A 22,137-nucleotide genomic window follows, 5' to 3' on the forward strand; every position below is an offset into this window, starting at 1 on the left:
TCACTGTTGAATGGTATTGTGCTGGAGTTGGCTGCTCTCTTGCTGCAGACTTTGTGCAGTACCACATAGCGGTAATGCTGCAATTACGTCCTCTGGCAGCCGGAGGGCACTCTGACACATCTGCATAGCCTGTACCTGCTGCTTGAGACCCTCCATCTCTGACAACAGCAGCTGAGCAACAAATATTCAACATAAGTTTGATGGTATCAGTGATAAAAAAAGTACATGTCATTTTCTTTTCAGTACACATAAAAATATTATTATTTGTATAATTTTTTCATTACTAATCAGTATTTTCGTCTTGAAAAATATTGAAACATTCTTAAAGCAATATACATTCAGCAAAACTAAGAATAGACTTGTTTTCAAAAAACATATCTTGAATTAAGATTTAACATTTTTCTTATATCGTTTCCTTTTTTATGCATAACCCATAAACTAATGTTTTATTTGTTACATTTATGCTTTAAACAATAAAACAAACTTCACACAAAGAATATTTTCTTAATAATAAAGATCTTTAAATATTTTTACTGGAAAAAATTACTGAAAAAAAAAACCTAATAATTAAGACAATTCTTTTTTCAGTGTATAATTGTACAGAAGGTATGATTGCATTTGTATCTGATAGTATAAGATAAATGAGATAAATCGGAGGAATGAAGAAATGTGTTAGTACAAGTTATTAAGAGTGATGGGTGTACCTGTCTTTGAGCCAGCTGTTCTCTGAGACTGAGACGTGCCAGATCAGGGGAGGCCAGAGTCTCCTGGACTCTCTCTATGGACTGATGGAGGCTCTTCACATCACTCTCCAGTCTCCCCAAGTCCTAAACAGAGAAAGACAAACAGGAAGATCATTATGTTCATCCCAAAGTCAATTTGGTTTTACAGAGACAAATGTCTGTATATTTTATTAAATATTACATTGAGTATTTAGCAAGAATTACATGCTTTCATAGTGTGTAACTTCAAGCAGCATCAAACTCGATTGCAAAAATAAAAAACAAAATTCTTTAAAGGATTCAAAACACTCTTACAGGCTCCCATTCAACAGATAAATCCACTATTATCATTTTAACACTGAAAAATTCTACAATTGCAAAAAAAAAAAAAAAAAAAAAAAAAAAAAATATATATAGTCTGATGACATTACTACAATATATGCATGTATTTCTTGTAGTTTCTTTTAATTCTTATTCTGTTGTTCAACTACTGAACACCACAGACATTTGAAGCCAAGATCCACCATCTTGAGACCAGACCGAGCCGAAAACCGAAGGACGGTCTGGAGGATCTGGAGTATTACGTTCAGTGTAAGGTGCACCTGTCAGACGTGAGCACACTGGTCAGCTCTCTCAAGAGAAGCGCAGAGGACGTCAAAACCACTAAAGAGGTCAAATGTGAGTTTATTAAAGCAGAACGTTGCTCTGTTTTATCTTTTGCTTATCTGAATGTCAGTTACGCTTAGCTTTTCTACTTTTGTCTTTTTCCAGTTCATTGGTTTCCAAGAAAAATCGCTGAACTGGATAAATGCCATCATCTCATCAACAAATTTGATCCGGATCTGGATCAGGATCATCCAGTAAGTGTTGGATTGATTCTTCTCTTCTTCTAAAATAAATACACACTCATTTACCTGAAATTTGTAATGTCTTTCATATTTAACTCTTTCCCTGCCAGCGCTTTTAAAAAGATTGCTAGCAATTTTGATAATTTTGACGAAACGTTCATGGCTCCCAGAAAATTTTGTTGTACTGTATGAATATCTGAGAATGTATGAATATGTCAAAAGAAAGAACAGAGCCTGAGCAAATCATTTAATTCCAGCTTCATGCATTCTTATTTTATCAACACAAGGTAAGTTTCATAAAAAAGCAACATTTTGAACAAAAAGCTGAAACATCGCATTTTTGTAAAAGACTACGTCTGGATTGGATTCAGAATGATGATTAAAACATAGATGGAGTAGATCAAGTCCATAACCACCTTCAAAGCTGCAAGTCCTAAACCTTCCTGTGTCGACATTTCATTCGGTAACGTTAGGCAGTTTTGATTTATATGCTTTTTATTGTTTTGCCGTAGCAGTTGCAGCTTGATTCAGAAACCTTCCACCTTCCCCAGCTCCACCTGTATAGATCTGATACGAGGTGATTCATGTATGCTATATGGGGGTTATTTCATGTATGTTATATTTGCAGCAGCAATATTTCTTACATGCTCTCAGCAGCATGTTGTGGATGTATTGGCAGTAGCAAGTCTGGGTACTTGCTCTGCCGCAGCAGCAGCAGCATAGCAGATCTATTCCACCAAGACCAAATACATTAACATTGTCATGTACATTACCATGCCAATCCCTCAGAGAGTTGTCATGACAGAAATCTTATTAAACTGTGCTGGTTTAAGATGACTTAGGAAATTATATTTCTCCAAACACTTTTGAAGACATTTTTTAGAGAGCGATTTTCATCTTTCAAAATAAATGTAAAGACAGAGTCCGAAAGGGGAAGAGTCGCGTGACACAGTGATGAAGCTGGTATGTGTTTGCAGTACACAAGCCACAGTTAAGACACAGAAATATATATATATATATATATATATACAAGAGGAGGAGAAAGGATAATGATAAAGGAGCCTGTAAGAGTGGTGCTATACTAAACATGCTTGATATATCAGCATTAGGCAGTTTAACCACCTTGATTAACAGAAGTGCTAGCTCCCCCTTGTGCCGCTTCGACATAGCTATCGTGATTTTGGCTTTGGCTATTAAAAAAAAAACTTATTTCAGTCCACAGCACCACTAATTCAACAGTCAGACTGCAGGTTAAATCATGTGTGGAACCAGAACCTGAGGAGTTCACAACCCTGCTAAATCACCACAGGGCTCCTGAACAAGACACTAAAGCCCTTTAACTTCAGAGTGATTTACTTCAGAGGACGTCTGCTAAATGACAAGACTTAAGCCCACTGAATACAAGCAGCTCAAGTGGGCCTAAAACTATAAAAAGTGGTGCTTTAAACCAAATCAATGTAGTTCTCCAGCGAACAGTGAATAAAATACCCAGTACAGGCACAGGCACCATTTGGCAAAATTCCACAGTATGGTCCTAGTTTTGTAGCAGGTCAGGCAGCAAAGAAGGAGAACAAGGATGAAGAATCAGGAAAAAAAAAAAAACCTGACATGCACAACTATATAGGTAATTGGTTTCATGGGACAACAGTTATTTATATACTATACTATTACTATAGATTATACAAAAATATTTGACTGTAGAATTCCAGAGAAATACAATAAGTAAAATACATAAATCATCTTGCAAAAACTCTATACCATTACACACACACAAAAAACTGAAGAGTGAGTCGTATAATTACTCATTTAAACATTTGCTGAAACCTTTAACTTTTAAAATGAAAACTTATAAATCTGCTCTCTAATAAAAAAAATGGAAGCACATAATTAATCCAATTTCTTCATGGCACGATGCCATTATATAGTTATGGCATGCATTAAGCCAGACAATTTTTGAGGACTTATTCATGAGCTCAAATTTCATGCACATTACTGAATGCATGGTTTAAGATAAACCTATAAAACAATGTTAAGTTAAAGCAGTGTTGTGAACATACAGCAATCTAATGAACAGACATCAGTCATGTCTAGAAAAGAAGATACATACAAAATGAAGAATTACATGGCTAATCTAACTGGCCACTAGATGGCAATGTTTTTCTAAAGATACAGCAGACTTGAAGCTTGAACCAGACTGAGGCAGTGATAGTGCAGTTTTTTTTTTCTTTTAATTTGCTGAGATGATATAAGAATAAAATGGATTTGTAAAAATCATCATAAAGGTGTTTATAAGACTGAAAATGAGATGCTGACCCTTTACCCATAATTCTATTCAGCATGACACATCACAGAAAAATATTAACTAGAGCCAAAAAGAACATGGGAACATGCATAGCCTTTTTATCATTTTATCATTATATTACTTTTATGTAGTGTGACATGCTGCTATGTATTACCTTGGCTGCATCTTGTAGCATCAGGAGTCTTGTTTTGGCTCTCTGCTGCAGCTCTTCAACATGTCTGCTCAGTTCTGCCACCTGCTGGTGGAGAGCATCTGTCTGGACCACCTCCCCCAGCAGTCCCACCCTCTCCACCAGACCCTCAAACTCTCCTTGGAGATCTTGCCACTCTTGCAATAAGGCCTGATTGAGATATATCACAAAATAACATTACATTTCTACCCCAACAGGTACTGAAAATTCTGAAAAATTGTGGTCTGATCTGGCTAAAGTTAGTGTCTCCACCTGATGGGTTCTGATCTGCTCTTGCATCTGAGAGGCTGGACTCCACATGATGTTGGCTGACACCACAGTCTCTGCTTTTTCTGTCCAGTTGAGAGTTAACGTCAGCATTTCATTAAATTCTTCAAAGTTCTTTTCTGCCTAAAACAGAGAAAAAGACCAATTTGTTGAATGCATTTTATAAAAAAAAAATAAAAGATAAAATTTGAAATGTCAACAAACAGAACTGCAAAAATAATCATTGCTTTCAACCAGGTTTCTCCAAATGCTGACCTTCTGAAGGCTTGTGGTCCTTCCCTCCGCCAGTCGGAGGGTCTGAACATGAAGCTCAGTCAGTTTACTCAGGCTGGAGCCCAGCTGTTTGGCTAGGAGAGGATTTTGCTCACCAAACTCCTGCACCACCACATTTAGCTCAGACAGAGCACGACCACACTCCACTAGCTCTTCAAATAGACTCTGGATTAATAGAGAAAGAAAAATAGAAAAAAAAACGGCAGAGAAAAATATGTTTAAAGTTGTAAAAATGCAATGATGAAAGCGTTGTAAGAAATCAAATCTTTTTGGCAATTGAAATAAGCTGAAATAAAATGCAATTTAAATATTAGGTGAAACTTGCCTTGGAAAATAATTTAAATAAACAAGTTAAATATATATATTTAATTAAAAAAATAATTTCTAATTTTCTAAATAGAAATAGAATATAATTAAAAATAGAATTCTAAAAATAGAAATAGAATTAAAAACTAATTAAAAATATTAATAATATTAATAATATCAGAACACTAAAATAACACTGCCTTGTTATGAATTCCACTCATCGTGATATATTTAGAAATTAGGCTGCGCAGAAGTCATTCTGAAGCACACTTCTGTCATCATTGACACTTTGCACTTCAGTAATCAGGGCAGAGTCTGTACCACAGCTTCCAAAGACTGTGCTGCATTCATACCTCTGTCTCCTCTTTAGCCTCCTCAACATCCACAGCCTTCTGCTTGAGCTTCAAAGAGATGAGTTTGACTTTCTTTGAGATATCCTGAAGTCTGGAGTTAAAGTCTTCTTTAATATCTCTGCTATGTTGGACCTCTCTTTCCCGTGCCTGCACCTGAGCAAAGGAGAAATTAATAGGGAAGTTATAAAGAGACATTACATACATTTTCAGCAGTCAAAATCAATATCAGTTACTGGTTTTCTGTTTTTCTTTTAAACCAAATTAGGCTGGTCTGTTTGGCTGCATTTACATTGCAATGCCTACTGCCAGGGCCGTTTTAACCATTGGGCTAGGCGGGGCTGAAGCCCCGGGGCCCGAGCAAGGAGGGGGCCCGTGATTGGCTGTGGAGTAGATTGACTGGAGCGCCGATCGCCAAAGCCACCACTCCCCCCACTTATTAGCGCTGTTATTTAGTTGAGCTTTTCCGTAAATTCCATGCATTACCACTTGAGATTGAAACGTAAAGTCTGAATTTGGTTTACCAATCAAATGCATTTATTATATATTTGACTTTTGAAGGTTTGATTTGTATGGGTTTGAGCACTTTTACATGGCTACAACAGCACATTACACCAGCAGCCAGGCACCCCGCTTTACACACTGATGATGCTGACGTTTTCAGAAATATTATCTTTTCTGTTGTGTTTTGTTCTATTATAGTGATTTACTTTTGAGCTTAATAAAGCTTTTCCCTATTGAGCCTTATGATTTCGTGTGTCCCTCCTTTTGTTGCTTTTCTTCGAGCCAGGGGTTGTAACTATATATATATATATATATATATAGGGTATAACGGGGCTAAAGGCGCCCCGGGGTAAAAGGTGCCTTTGATATTATTTTCATCTAAACCACTAGAAGGCACAAAAACGTGGCATAGCACTTTCCAAAACATCCGTTTTTCAAGATGCAGGTGTATATTTGTCTGATCTTTGACGCGATCGCGCGCAGCAGTGCAGTGATGGGGGGCCCTGCAGTAAGTCATAGCCCAGTGCAGTCTTAATGCGGCCCTGCCTACTACACAGATCTTACATTTTGACACAAATCTAATTTTTACATATTTACATTAATCCCTCACGGTCTCACCATAATTCACTTGGTACCTGCATTCTTGACATTCCTAGTATGAATGAAGGTACCTGATCTTCTGCAGAACCCAGAGCCAGTGTAACCTCTGCCAGCTGGGTGCTGATCTCTGAAGGAAGGGTGGCATTGAGGTCCTGGTATTTCATCTGCTGACGATCTGCAATCTGCTCAAGGTTGTGGCGGTGAGACTGCATGCCTCCATGAGCCGTCTAGCAGAAACCACAAAGCAAAGTAAACTGGGTTGTAGGATGTTAGAATGCGAGTACTATCTGGATCTCCTCCACTGTATAAGGTTGTTTGCAGTACCTCCAGGTCAGTAAGCAGGTTATCCAGGTCTGCTGTGGGGCTCAGCAGCAGCCCCTGGGTGTCCTGAATCCAGCCTTTCAGCAGGCCCAACTCCCTCACCACTTCCTCTCTCTCCCGCAGCTCCACCTGCACCTGCTGCCTGCTAGCACACACCTGCTGCAACAGACTGAGGGAGAAAAGGGACACAAAAAATACATATTATGCAAATAATTGAAGATGTAAAAGCAAATGACAAAAATGAGAAAAGTAGGGTTGAAAATGTTTTTAAAAATTACTGGAAATGGTTTCATGACATTTGGTTTGGTTAACTTTTCTTCAACATCTGCATTTTTCTGAAAAAGTTGTCTCTATAAATTTTATAACTACAACATTTAGTGGATTTATTGCCTGCTCTTGAGCAGTAGGACAGACAGAATGCCAGACAGAACAGAACAGAACAGAACAGCGACAGACAGATGGACAGATATTCATACTTGTCATATTTCTCCTGAATGCTCTGAATTTCCAGCAGACATGGATTGTCATGGTTGTGTTTACTGTCTGTGGTGGATGCAGAGGCATGAGAATGGAGGAACAGGTTGAGCACATGGTGTCTGAGGAGGGTCAGGGCGCTGCTCTCTCTCTCCACCTCTCGACTGAAGGAATCGTGGTACTCCAGAAGGCTCTGTAGGGCTGCCATACTAGAGGCTTTTTCCACCATGTTGTCAGGAACACGACTGTGCAGGTCCTCACAGACAGCCCGCATTTTCTCCAGCTAATCACAGAGATGTGGAATGGGTTACTCCAACAGATTCTACTGCTGTTAATATGTGCTATAACATTGTCATGCTATAACATTTATTTTATTGTTAAAAAAAAACAATAAAAACAAATAAATAAAATGTTTTTGTTGTTCTTTTTATCTATATTTAAATGTTCGGTTGCCATGTCAGTGATGTTACAAGTTTTGAGCGTTCATTCAGATTCATGTCGAGTTTTAGATTCAATCAAAAGTGAGTCATTAAGAATTAATGCAGTGTAATTTACTCCTAATTTTTCCATTCACTGAATGAAGGTTTGGACATCAGTATCTGTGGTCACATAGCAGCTATCAGGACATCAAGGAACTCTTAATAATGAATTATTGATGAAACTGATGAAAAAAGCAAAACACTCCTCTCTCTGTGCTACATACAGCTTTGCAAGCAACTGACTCATTCTTACTAAGTGATGTCATATCCTCAGATGAACAATGAAACATGCTACTGATATGACTTTCTCTTCAATAATCTTTTGTATATTAAAGTATTCATGTTCTATAATCGTATATATATAAAGAAGTACATATAGTGTGTTACACAGCATATCCCTCCATCAATGATGTAATGTCCTGTGATCGCAGCAGAGATTTATGGGAGAAGTGGTGAGTTGGCAACTTCCATGTTGGGTTATTTTTGTATGGACTGTCATTGCCAAGCATTACATCATTCTCAGGCCATTGCCGGCAACTGATGCTCTTGTCTGAACACAGAACCACAGCCAAGATTTATTCAGCTCTACTACAGTGTCTCGCTGCTTACAGAATAACTGCTTTTACTGATTATGTTTTTTTTTTCGTCTGTTTGTTTATTTAAAATATACTATTCAGGCATCAATCAATCATTTTATGGCATTTTGCCTGCTTATTCAATCAAGTATTGTATCTGATTGCACTATTGCATTCATTTGATTACATTCTCTGAAATGCAGAATCATATAAAGAGTATCTTAGTGTAATGAGTTGAGAGTGTCTATCCATGAAGCTTCCCTACCTTCTCCCTGGTGCATCTCCAGTTACATGCAGAGTCCTGGAGGGCTTTCATCTGAGCTCGAGCAACACCGAACAACCGAGTCCACCGATGGCTCAGTGAACAAACTGACTGAGAAATAGTGTCTTTTATGGCAGGCTGAACAAACTGTGCTGCTTTAACTTTTAGTCCATTCAGTGCATCTTCAAGACCCTGAACTTGTGACATAATATTCTGTAGAAAAGAAGAAATAAGAAATATTTAGAAAAGCTGCAACACCCAATTTAAAGTCAATGTATAAGAAGTAGGCAACGAAACACATGCTTAGTCATAAACCTGGTATAAACAGTGCTTGTCTTCAGCATCTTGTACAGAGTTTGCTCTGGCAGTTGTGAACTCCGTCATCCTTTTCTCTACTTCATTCATCTGCCTGATAACTTCATCTGTTTCATCTTGGAAGGATCTCCACTGAGTTATGCTTCTAACAAAGAAATAAAGTGACGAATAAAGTGTGCAACAGGCAGATACAAGTTTGGGTCTTGTGCGCCTTATTTAAATATATTTAAATATCCAAATAATCTCATTAGCATTACCGTTGCAAGTTGTCTTGATGTTGTTTTAGCTGCTCAAAGACCTCTGTGCCCTTATGATAAGACTCCTCACAATGTTGCTGGATTTGCTTCATTACAGTAGGGCTCAAAAAGTCACCCATTTGAGGAACTAGGTCTTGCATTTTTTGCATCGTACCCTTGACAGATTGTTTCCGGCCTGTTATATTTTCGAAGTCCTTGAGGCAGTCTGAAATTTTCTCCAGGTCTACCTCTTGTGGGGCCTGCTTAAGTAGAGCACCAGTGTCCTCAAACCACTGCTGGACAGTTTGCAAGGAATGGTGGTATCCTTGGAGCAGAGACAGAATAGACTGCAAGGCCACCTGAGGATGCACATCACAATTTAAAGAAACATTAAGCTAGCCTTCAGTATTTTATTACTCAGTCAGAAAACATAGGCGGACTTTCAGGAATTAATAATACCTTACCTGTTTGGTGTTGACAGCTTGTTGAAGATCACCCTTTAGTTTTGGAATTTCCATTAAAGTGGTTTCAAAGATTTTTGGAAATGGCTTTTGATCGTTGATGTACTTCTGTTTCTCTTCATTAGTTACATATTCTAATACTCTAAACCTAGATTTCATTTCTTCTTGAAGTGCTGACAGTGACCTGACCTCCTCCTGCACAAGGAGGAGCACAATCTCAATTTTTGCTTCTTCAAACATTAATGGACATCTTAATCGATCCCAAAGACTCTTGAGCCAGTCTATTGATACTTTAATATCAGTTTGAAAATCCTTATTTCCCATAAAACCTCTCTCACATTCTTCTGTGTGTGTATTAATCTCTTGCTTTAAAGTAAGAAGTTGTTCCTCCCTGAAGATAACCTGAGTCTTAAGGGTCTTTGAGTCAAAGTGCCGGCTGAGGTCATCATTTTGTGCTTTGAGACCCTCTGGATAGGAACTAACCTCTTCAAGAAATCTTGATAGGTTGTGTAGTGTAGATAATCTCTCAATGGCATCTGTCTCCTCATCTCCTTTGGAGTCTAGTTTGCCAAGCTGTCCCTTTAATCTAGTAATGCTATAGTCCATTTTCTCAATAACTGTTTGATGGTCATTTAATAATTTTAATGTTTTCCTTAATTCTTTCATCTTACACTCGATCTGCTGGTTAAGACTGTCGTGGAGATAAACTAGCTGGTCAATGACTTCAGGAGCATATGGCTGACCCATGACAAGATAATCCTGAGTTTTACCCCTAAGATCTTTCATTCCCTGAAAGAGATTTGCAAGACCTTTCATGAGATCTTCATAACTGCTGTGCAATCTTTCTCCCTCTTCTACACTTTGGTTGGCTGGCTTCATCTCTAAACCATCACACTTCTCCTGAAGTTCCTTCAAATCTTTTCGTGTGGCATCGATGAGGGACTCAAACTCCTTGCGCTCCAAAAGCACTTGCTGGATCCTGTTGCGTTTCTCTCTGATCAACAACAGCATGTCATTATATTGTTGTGGAAGGCCATTAAGTTTCTCATCTAGGTAGCAGTGGTCGACCTCATTTAAGGTGGGAAGAATCTCCTGTCCTGCCCTTTGGACGATGAGCAAAAGGTTTTCATACTCTGAAGCATGATCAAGAAGCTGTTGGTATTCAGTCAGCTGGTTCTGAAGCTCCTCATCATTCCCGCTCAAGTCAATAATTGGAAATGTAGCTACCTCTGCTTGTTTTAGCCACTCGCAGATCCTGTCAAGGTCCACTTTAAAGTACTTTCGAATGACTAGCGCTTTCTCCAGATGCTGCAGATGCTCCGTGCTCTTCTGCAAGGAAGCCTCGAAGGTAACTTGCAACTCCTCCAGCTTCTGAAGGGTCTCCTTCTTCTCCTCGTCAGTTGCATCCTTCACTAATCCTCGTCCCTGTACCCAAAGAGATGTAAGCTCCAACCCAGAGCCAGTGTAACCTCTGCCAGCTGGGTGCTGATCTCTGAAGGAAGGGTGGCATTGAGGTCCTGGTATTTCATCTGCTGACGATCTGCAATCTGCTCAAGGTTGTGGCGGTGAGACTGCATGCCTCCATGAGCCGTCTAGCAGAAACCACAAAGCAAAGTAAACTGGGTTGTAGGATGTTAGAATGCGAGTACTATCTGGATCTCCTCCACTGTATAAGGTTGTTTGCAGTACCTCCAGGTCAGTAAGCAGGTTATCCAGGTCTGCTGTGGGGCTCAGCAGCAGCCCCTGGGTGTCCTGAATCCAGCCTTTCAGCAGGCCCAACTCCCTCACCACTTCATCTCTCTCCCGCAGCTCCACCTGCACCTGCTGTCTGCTAGCACACACCTGCTGCAACAGACTGAGGGAGAAAAGGGACACAAAAAATACATATTATGCAAATAATTGAAGATGTAAAAGCAAATGACAAAAATGAGAAAAGTAGGGTTGAAAATGTTTTTAAAAATTACTGGAAATGGTTTCATGACATTTGGTTTGGTTAACTTTTCTTCAACATCTGCATTTTTCTGAAAAAGTTGTCTCTATAAATTTTATAACTACAACATTTAGTGGATTTATTGCCTGCTCTTGAGCAGTAGGACAGACAGAATGCCAGACAGAACAGAACAGAACAGAACAGCGACAGACAGATGGACAGATATTCATACTTGTCATATTTCTCCTGAATGCTCTGAATTTCCAGCAGACATGGATTGTCATGGTTGTGTTTACTGTCTGTGGTGGATGCAGAGGCATGAGAATGGAGGAACAGGTTGAGCACATGGTGTCTGAGGAGGGTCAGGGCGCTGCTCTCTCTCTCCACCTCTCGACTGAAGGAATCGTGGTACTCCAGAAGGCTCTGTAGGGCTGCCATACTAGAGGCTTTTTCCACCATGTTGTCAGGAACACGACTGTGCAGGTCCTCACAGACAGCCCGCATTTTCTCCAGCTAATCACAGAGATGTGGAATGGGTTACTCCAACAGATTCTACTGCTGTTAATATGTGCTATAACATTGTCATGCTATAACATTTATTTTATTGTTAAAAAAAAAACAATAAAAACAAATAAATAAAATGTTTTTGTTGTTCTTTTTATCTATATTTAAATGTTCGGTTGCCATGTCAGTGATGTTACAAGTTTTGAGCGTTCATTCAGATTCATGTCGAGTTTTAGATTCAATCAAAAGTGAGTCATTAAGAATTAATGCAGTGTAATTTACTCCTAATTTTTCCATTCACTGAATGAAGGTTTGGACATCAGTATCTGTGGTCACATAGCAGCTATCAGGACATCAAGGAACTCTTAATAATGAATTATTGATGAAACTGATGAAAAAAGCAAAACACTCCTCTCTCTGTGCTACATACAGCTTTGCAAGCAACTGACTCATTCTTACTAAGTGATGTCATATCCTCAGATGAACAATGAAACATGCTACTGATATGACTTTCTCTTCAATAATCTTTTGTATATTAAAGTATTCATGTTCTATAATCGTATATATATAAAGAAGTACATATAGTGTGTTACACAGCATATCCCTCCATCAATGATGTAATGTCCTGTGATCGCAGCAGAGATTTATGGGAGAAGTGGTGAGTTGGCAACTTCCATGTTGGGTTATTTTTGTATGGACTGTCATTGCCAAGCATTACATCATTCTCAGGCCATTGCCGGCAACTGATGCTCTTGTCTGAACACAGAACCACAGCCAAGATTTATTCAGCTCTACTCCAGGTTCTCACTGCTTACAGAATAACTGCTTTTATTGTTTTTCAAAAAAAAATTTTTTGGTCTGTTTATTCACAAAAAAAAATGCTATTCGGGCATCTAACAATAATTTTATGGCATTTTATCTGCTTATCAATAAAGTATTGATTTGAACTATTGTATTTGTTTAATTACATTCTCTGAAACGGAGAACAATATAAGAGTATCTTAGTGAAATGAGTTGAGAATATCTGTCGTTGGTAAGTTTACCTACCTTCTCCCTGGTGCATCTCCAGTTACGTGCAGAGTCCTGGAGGGCTTTCACCTGAGCTCGAGCAACGCTGAGCAACCGAGTCCACTGATGGCTCAGTGAACAGACTGACCGAGAAGTAGCATCTTTTATGGCAGGCTGATCAAACTGTGCTGCTTTTTCTTTCAGGCCATTCAGTGCATCTTCAAGACCCTGAACTTGTGACTCAATATTCTGTAGAAAAAATGGAACAAATAGGAAATATTTAGAAAAGCTGCAATATATCAATGTATTAGGAATTCGAAGGAACTAAATGCTTAGTCATAGACCTGGTATAAACAAAGTTTGTCTTCAGCTTCTTGTTCAGAGTTTGCTCTGGCAGTTGTGAACTCCATCATCCTTTTCTCAGCTTCATTCATCTGTCTGATAACTTCATCTGTTTCATCTTGAAAGGATCTCCACTGAATTATGCTTCTAACAGAGAAATAAAGCAAGTGTGTGCAACAGTTGTAAAGAGAATATAGATATCAATGTCTGTAAATCATATTGTTAACATGAATAAGGAAGATACAAGTTTGGGTCTTGTGCACCTTATTTAAATCTATTTAAATGTCAAAACCTCATTAGCATTACCGTTGCAAGTTGTCTTGACGTTGTTTTAGCTGCTCAAAGACTTCTGTTCTCTTGCGATAAGAATCCTCACAATGTTGCTGGATTTGCATCATTACAGTAGGGCTGAAAAAGTCACCCATTTGAGGTACTAGACCTTGCATTTCTTGCATCGTACACTTGACAGTTTGTTCCTGGCTTGTTATATTTTTTAAGTCCTTGAGGCAGTCTGAAATTTTCTCCAGGTCTACCTCTTGTGGAGCATGCTCAAGTAGAGCACCAGCGTCTTCAAACCACTGCTGGACGGATTGCAAAGAATGGTGGTATCTCTGGAGCAGAGACAGAATAGCCTGCAAGGCCACCTGAGGATGCACATTACAGTTTAAAGAAACATTAATCCCAATTTCAGTATTTCATTATTCAGTCAGAAAACATAGGCAGACTCTCAGGACTTAATAATATCTTACCTGTTTGGTGTTGACAGCTTGTTGAAGATCATGCTTCAGCTTTGGAATATCCATTAAAGTGGTTTCAAAAAGTTTTGGAAATGGCTTTTGGTCGTTTATGTACTTCTGTTTTTCTTCATTAGTCATATATTCTAATAATCTAAACCTAGATTTCATTTGTTTTTGAAGTGCTGACAGTGACCTGACCTCCTCCTGCACAATTTCAATTTTTGCTTCTTCAAACATTAATGGATATCTTAATCGATCCCTAAGACTCTTGAGCCAGTCTATTGATACTTTAATATCAGTTTGAAAATCCTTATTTCCCCTACAACCTCTCTCACATTCTTCTATGTGTGCATTAATCTTTCGCTTTAAAGTAAGAAGTTGTTCCTCCCTGAAGATAACCTGAGTCTTAAGGGTCTTTAAGTCAAAGTGCTGGTTGAGGTCATCATTTTGTGCTTTGAGACCCTCTGGATAGGAACTAACCTCTTCAAAACATTTTGATAGGTTGTGTAGAGTAGATAATCTCTCCATGGCATCTGCCTCATCTCCTTTGGAATCAAATTTGCCAAGCTGTTTCTTGAATCTAGTAATGCTATAGTCCATTTTCTCAATAACTGCTCGATGGTCATTTAATATTTTTAATGTTTTCCTTAATTCTTTCATCTTACACTCGATCTGCTGGTTAAGACTGCTGTGGAGATGAACTAGCTGGTCAATGACTTCAGGAGCATATGGCTGACCCATGATAAGGAAATCCTGAGTTTTAACCCTAAGATTTTTCATTCCCTGAAAGAGATTTGCAAGAGCTTTCATGAGATCTTCATAACTGCTGTGCAATCTTTCTCCCTCTTCTACACTTTGGTTGGCTGGCTTCATCTCTAAACCATCACACTTCTCCTGAAGTTCCTTCAAATCTTTTCGTGTGGCATCGATGAGGGACTCAAACTCCTTGCGCTCCAAAAGCACTTGCTGGATCCTGTTGCGTTTCTCTCTGATCAACAACAGCATGTCATTATATTGTTGTGGAAGGCCATTAAGTTTCTCATCTAGGTAGCAGTGGTCGACCTCATTTAAGGTGGGAAGAATCTCCTGTCCTGCCCTTTGGACGATGAGCAAAAGGTTTTCATACTCTGAAGCATGATCAAGAAGCTGTTGGTATTCGGTTAACTGGTTCTGAAGCTCCTCATCATTCCCGCTCAGGTCAATAATTGGAAATGTAGCTACCTCTGCTTGTTTTAGCCACTTGCAGATCCTGTCAAGGTCCACTTTAAAGTACTTTCGAATGACTAGCGCTTTCTCCAGATGCTGCAGATGCTCCGTGCTCTTCTGCAAGGAAGCCTCGAAGGTAACTTGCAACTCCTCCAGCTTCTGAAGGGTCTCCTTCTTCTCCTCGTCGGTGGCATCCTTCACTAATTCTCGTCCTTGTACCCAAAGAGAAGTGAGCTCCACCTGATATGCTCTTAGGCTGCTGGTAAAATTCTTACAAGTTGACACCTGCTTGTGCAGTACATTTGGTAGGAGCGCGACATGATCATCTGCAAGAGCCCTCTGCTCTTGCTTCCTGATCCATTCAGCTGCTCTGTCGAGGGCTTGTAGGAACTGCGTTCGTTCTGTAAATACTTTGCTGAGGCTTTTACGATACTGAGCAGCCTTAGTTCCAAGCAATTCTACTTCTGCCTGTGTTTCCTGGACCAAAGTCTGCAGTTTCCTCCTTTCATTAAGACCTAGGCGAGAGGAAAGACTATTGGCATCTGTCAAGGCCTCTGCCAGAAGCTTCTGTTTGGCCTCCAATTCTGCACAAAAGCTCAAGTGATCAAACAGAAAGCTTTGGGCCAAATCTGGAGGGGGGCTGGTCTTGAGAACCTCAGACAGGGATGGCTGCTGCAACTCAGCCCACTCCTGAGCCTCCCGCAAATGGTCCTCGATTTGACTGAGCTCTTCCAGTGTTTGCGCTGAATCTTGTATTTTCTGCTGGACAAGCGATTCCACCTGGGTCCAACGTTGCTCCAGGTAACCCACCTGCTCCTTAACCAGGTCTCTGTCTTCTAAGCTCAGACGAGGCAGGATCCCATGCCTATTATTTCTCAGGTCATCGAGCACACATCTCTGGTCTTGCAGGTCTGTGGATAACTTCTTTAAGGCATCCAGACACTCAGCTGTGCTCTCAATATCTCCCCTAGAAAAGATTTAGTGCTTTTGTGAACAAAGAGAAGAATGACTGACAATAATGTCTGAAGAACAACATATGGCAACTATCAAACATAAATATGTTGTGCAAAATTTGAAAGGAAATGTTGCATGCCTGGCCAATTGACCCCATTTCTTGGACAGCTGGTCAAACAACTCCTCCACCATACAAATGCAGTCATGATAGTCCCCGCTCCTCTGTAGATCCTCCTCTTTCTGTTCCAGCAGCTGTGCAGCCTGTCTGCCCAGATCCAGCCAAGCACAGCGCAGCCGCCCAACTTCCATAAGCTCAGGGGACTCCTGACCAGCCGTTAGCCTATTGATGCTCTCTCTCAGCTGGGTCAGATCAACCTGCCTGGCTCGCATCTCCTGGATAAAGTCCTTTGTGGCATGAAATATGGGGTGTTATTAATAAATGCTGCCTGTCTTTATTTGATATCCTGCCAAATGGACAGCTCTGGATGACACCCTCTGTCACTGGCAGAGAGTGAGCTTTGAGGTAATTGGGGTTTTCATTCAATCTATTGTTGACAATTCTCAGCACATCCAGAGATGGTAATATGTGCTATTTTTCACACACAATGAAGGGGTCTGCCTGGATGCTGTTATTACAGGCACTGACAAATCAATTCACACATCCATAATTAAACCCAGACGAGTAATCTGGGGAGTATTCTTTATTAATGAATGAAGCTTCCTGCCAGGAAATGTAAGAGAGGGCAAAGCTCACCAGAGCTTTCAGCTATACATAATAGACTGCATTTGATTAACTGATATACTGTACAGATAATGTACAAAACTTGTGCATAAGGTATTAATGTAATATAAAATTTGCTGTAGTGTTTTTCAAAAATCTCATATAACCCATGGTTCATACAAATGGGTAATCATTTTAGCAGTCTTCAAATGGCTGTCATCTGGACACAAAGCTGTCGCTTACCTGAGCCTGGTCCAGCTGGTTCTGAGCAACCTTTGGCTCAAGCTCAGCTGGCCTCCTTAACATGCTCTGGAGGAGTTGTTCAGCCTCAAGAAGACGACACTCAAGGTTGGAACGCAAGTCTTTGATCTCTCTCCAGTTATCTGCTAGTTCTTGAGATTCCAGCATTCTCTCCTCGATCTGCATTGGGTGGAAAGCATCTCTAAATATTTTCCAACCAAATCTATGGGTTTTGTGATGAATTTTCATGTTTTAAAATCGAAAGACTGGGTATGGGACAAACTTAAATCAATAAAATCTACACAAACATCTCTTGAAAAGTAGCAAAAAAGACAAAAAAAGATGTATTTTCATATTTTAAAATTGAAAGACTGGGTATGGGACAAACTTAAATCAATAAAAAGCTACACAAACATCTTTTGAAAAGTAGCAAAAAAGACATTGTAAAAATATTTACAGGTTTTATGTGAGGAAAAAAAATTATGTTAAATAAAAACCAAACCCTGGTACTGAAATGAGATGGGAAGAAAAACGCAAAGTTTCTCTGGGGAATGCAAAAGCACTAAAACAATTTTTCCTCCTATCACCCTTTAGGAGCTCCATATAAAAGTGCCTGTAGTTGAAGAAGCGATTAAAACTTGAAGTTAGAACATTTTAATGTATTCTTAAGATTCTATTAATCACTCACCTGAAGTTTGACCTGCTGTATCTCAGCAGCTGTCTCTCGTACTTTATCATCAGAAAGATCACAGGTGGAGCACACCAGCTGCAAATAGGTACTAGCCTGTTCCTGCAGAGTTCGTTCCTGCTTCATCTGATGGGATATATGAGACCCCCCAGAAGAATTGATGAGTCTGACTTTCTTATACCAACTTCATTGTGCCACTTTTGTGTACATGCACAAAGCAACATAAAAAAGTATACCTGTGCTATCGCCTCCTGTAGGCAGTGTGGTGCATGTGCAGGAAGCTGTATCTCCTCCTGTACATTTGAAAGCCATGTCTGACACTGTTGCAACGTATCCCGCAGACTTACATGCTTCTGCAGTTCCCGATCCAGACTCTGATACACCTGCACAAACAGACAAATTTTTGCCTCAAGACTTAAAATAACCACACTGCATGAAGTGGCCAAAAGTAATTGGCTAAAATTGAAACCATACCACTTACAGAAGCCATAACTGAGCCAATTCAAAATGTAACATTTAAATTATGCACCTCAAAGGGTATTTTAAGTAATCCTTAACTGTATAAAACAGGAACAGCATGACCCTGACATATCTGACATATCAAAACAGAAAACGACATGAGTGGGGCATATGGTTAACCATGCTAAATCGGGTCAACATAAAGCAAAGCCCATTTGACAGCCAGGTGTTGAATGCTCTGGCATCCCTATTCCCATGAGCAGAAAAGCTGACGCTGATTGACATTCTTAATTCACGAGCCCTCGCAGGGGGCAGGCAACGACAGGCTTGCTTTGGCAGACGGCAGGAGTTGGCAGAGCACATGCAGACTGAGGAACTCATTGACCAGACTGCCAGGTGGCGGGATTTACCGGATGGCCAACGCTCAATTTCCTGTAGATCTTTGTGGTATGCTTCCTGTTTCTTCACCTGAGCTTCCAATCTGTGAACGTGGGTCTGAGGAAATATATATTTAAATTACAGAAATGATCAAGACATTTGCAAGCACTCACACTGAAGCACATATATAAACACACAGCTGGAAACTCTCATGCTATAAAGAGCTTCTGACAGCTGCAAGCATGAGATGAATTATTTGAAAGTGAGTATTCATGGCACTGATTGCAGGGTTAATGGATGCCATCTTGGAGGAAATAGCAAATAAAGCCTTCAAATTAATATTCAAAATCTTAAAAGGGTAATAATCTACACATTCATTGCTATTTGTTTCTCCCCACTCTTTATAATTTGCAATTTAGTTTTAAATGATTCTATATGTATAGGACTGTTACCCTTCCAAATTGCTAAAGCAAGCATTGATATGTAAATGTTGGAGGTCATACATTAATGTTCTGATATCACAGCATGTTCTGAATTACCCATTTTGCTGCTTAGTGTCTATAACATGCTGGGTGGACTGAGCAGTGAGCTTTATGTGCATTATGTACATTAGCATATGTAACTATTTCACAACAGCAAATGTTTTCTATGTTATGTTGCATTTAAATTATTGTTTTTGTAGTCTTTGTGAGCTCACCCTTGCTGAGCCACATAGCTCCTGGTAGTCCGCCTGTAGTCTGGTCATGTTGTCTGTGATGGAAGGGGAGTGGAGGAGGGTCAGCAGAGTTTCTCCTTTCTCTAGCACAAAGCTCACAGCAGAATCACGAGATAGCAACGTCTGCTCTACAGCCTGGACACAACAGAACAATGTATACAGATAAAAAGACATGCATGGATTATTCAGCAAGGACACATTAAACTGATCAAAAGTGAACACTTTTGCATTGTTAAAAAGATTTCAAAATCTAATAAATGCTGTTCTTCTAAAATTCTAAACCTAAACTTAACAACTACCTTACTAACTATTAATAAGTAGCAAATTAGGAGTTTATTGAGGCAAAAGTCATAGTTAATGGTTTGTTAATGGCGAAAATTGTGACCGAAATGTCACTTGAGCACCAAATTAGCATATTATAATTATTTCTGAAGGATCATTAAGAATCAAGCAGCTGAAAATTCAAATTTGCCATCACAGGCATAAATTACATTTTAAAGTATATTATTATAATAGTAAACAGTTATTTACATTTTTTATATTTCAAAATATTACTGTTTTCTAAATTTTGCAGCCTTCATGAGCAAAAGTGACTTAATATAAAACTGATTTATATATATATGTATATTACATATATTTTTAAATAATATACATATCTCAATGCTTGCAGAAGATCATTGACAATCCTACTGATTTTAAAAGTGATAAGGGGGACTACCACTTTTGTTGACAGAGCTAGTCACAAGTACAGATTTCATATCAGTTAAAGATTGTAAAACAAATCACCTACCTTGTACTTGTTCAGCTGGGCTTTTCTCTGGTAAAGTTCTGCTTTGGGTTCAACAGTGGAACAGAGAAGGGCTCGAGTCTCCCTAAGCCACTGCATTTGGCTTTTGTAGCGCTCTTGGAAATCTTTATAGAGCACAATGCTTCTTTCCAGGGTTGCATGCTCTTCCCGTAGCCCCAGAATAAGCTCTTTGAGCTGTGATCGGCCTGTTTGCACTTCCCTTTCTAGCTTGGATGCTCCAGGGTCATCCAAAAAGGAAACGGCCTGCTCTGCACTCTCTCGAAGTGTTTTAAGCAGGCTGTGACCTTGATCCATGTCCCCCTGTAGAGACTGCCGGGTGAGAGAGTCTTTTAAACAATGAACAAAAGGGTACAAAAAGAACAACAATAACAAACAAACAAAAATCAATCATTTAACGAGCCACAGGAAAGATATTTATGCCTTCCCCAGTGTGCAACCAAGACAAGTATAGAATTTCCTGTTTCTGACAGCTTCTGATCCCCTCAATTCACGTGGAGCTTCAGGTTTTGAGAGCGCTCCTCTGAAGTGGACTTTTCTGATGGGTACTTTGAAGCCTGCCGGGCTCCTGACACCTGTGTGCGGAGACCCAGTGAGGCCCCGGTTAGAGATATGAGAGGAAGACCCAATTACCCAGGACTTAAATGGGGCTGACGCAGCGGGGTTTCCCCAGCAACGACCGCACTCGGCCCCTCCTACTCCTTTACCTTTAAGCGGGAAGCTTCTCTATATGATATCAGCCTCTTGTCTCTACAAAGAGCAGTACAGCTGGATCTGGAGCTACTGCTGCGGTACTGACAGAGAAAGCAGCCCCAGTGTTTTAATGACCATCTCCACACACAAATAAGCAAATGAGAAGTTAGTGATGCGAAGAGGTGTAGGATCCAAGGATAATTGGGTAAAGAAATATTATCTGGCGATAGAAATGTACACTTAATTGGCTGTTTATTATTCACAAATACATGCATCTATACCGTTGACATTACCGTTTAATGGAGTGGGTGTACATAAAACACAGATAGCCTCTATATGACTTTGCTATTAGCATCTGTGTGGCGCTATTGATCTTGACGAGGATTATATGCACCAAATAAGTAGTATATGCATATGTGTGTAAAGGAAGAGAGTGTTGTTGAAGAATGTGATGTTGAAGCTGCAAGGGCATTGCATCAATAACACAGTCTCTGCCAGCAGGTTCCACAGACAGACCGTTCCTTCATCTCTGCTATCACAGTGGGGGAGTGTGTGAAGTGGCTGTGTGCGCGTGTGCACGTATGGTGCGATCGCACTAAAGCTTTCTTTTGCTTTGTGTAGTAGACATATTGATCATATCCTTAAGAAGACAAAGAGACTCGTACATGTGCACACACAGAGACACACTGGCTCTTACGATCTCAAATATGAACGCAAAACTGTGCCAGGCCCACTGAGAGTCCTAGTCTGTGGTGTGTGTGTGTAATTTTATCAGGCCAAATCAATAGCTGTTAAACCATAGGATAAAAAGGGGTGACAGTTTCATCTGTTCATCTGATCCTTCAACTCTAAAAGGAAAAAATAAAACCCTGTAGAAGCGTTTATTTGAAAAATGTAAATGTTTTGTTCTTTTAATCTTAATTATTTTCATGATTTCATAGATATATATATATATTAGTGCTGTCAAACGTCCAAAATATAAGTTTTTGTTTGCATTATGTGTGTTCTGTGTATATTTATTATGTATATATAAATACACACATACAGTATATATTTTGAAAATATTTACATGTATTTACATGTCTATATTTATATTCATATAATTTATATTATAAATAAATATATTTAATATATAAACATTTTTCTGAAATATATACATGCATGTGTGTGTATTTATATATAGTTAATAAATATACACTAGGGATGTAACAATTAACTGCGAGCCGGTTGAAAATCGATTCAAATATGTGACGATTCAAATCGGTTGAGATG

At 39.4% G+C, this 22,137-nt stretch overlaps 1 protein-coding gene across 1 annotated transcript in view; it reads right to left on the reverse strand.

Moving 5' to 3' along the window:
- The window catches only part of LOC107721270 (nesprin-1-like), a 134,749-nt gene that overhangs the window by 43,467 nt on the left and 69,145 nt on the right, over positions 1-22,137 (reverse strand). The window contains 27 exon segments of the mRNA XM_016529194.1: positions 705-827; positions 4,027-4,212; positions 4,315-4,452; positions 4,585-4,767; positions 5,262-5,414; positions 6,434-6,589; positions 6,687-6,852; positions 7,160-7,440; positions 8,477-8,686; positions 8,789-8,933; positions 9,046-9,383; positions 9,489-10,942; positions 10,945-11,077; positions 11,175-11,340; positions 11,648-11,928; positions 12,967-13,176; positions 13,272-13,416; positions 13,576-13,913; positions 14,019-16,179; positions 16,306-16,571; positions 17,131-17,307; positions 17,816-17,941; positions 18,052-18,198; positions 18,374-18,407; positions 18,606-18,769; positions 19,350-19,502; positions 20,158-20,484. Of these exon segments, the coding sequence (XP_016384680.1) occupies positions 705-827; positions 4,027-4,212; positions 4,315-4,452; positions 4,585-4,767; positions 5,262-5,414; positions 6,434-6,589; positions 6,687-6,852; positions 7,160-7,440; positions 8,477-8,686; positions 8,789-8,933; positions 9,046-9,383; positions 9,489-10,942; positions 10,945-11,077; positions 11,175-11,340; positions 11,648-11,928; positions 12,967-13,176; positions 13,272-13,416; positions 13,576-13,913; positions 14,019-16,179; positions 16,306-16,571; positions 17,131-17,307; positions 17,816-17,941; positions 18,052-18,198; positions 18,374-18,407; positions 18,606-18,769; positions 19,350-19,502; positions 20,158-20,484 (8,361 nt within the window).

Source organism: Sinocyclocheilus rhinocerous, unplaced genomic scaffold, assembly GCF_001515625.1.
Source record: "Sinocyclocheilus rhinocerous isolate Xijiao unplaced genomic scaffold, SAMN03320098_v1.1 scaffold271, whole genome shotgun sequence".
Lineage (NCBI taxonomy): Eukaryota > Metazoa > Chordata > Actinopteri > Cypriniformes > Cyprinidae > Sinocyclocheilus > Sinocyclocheilus rhinocerous.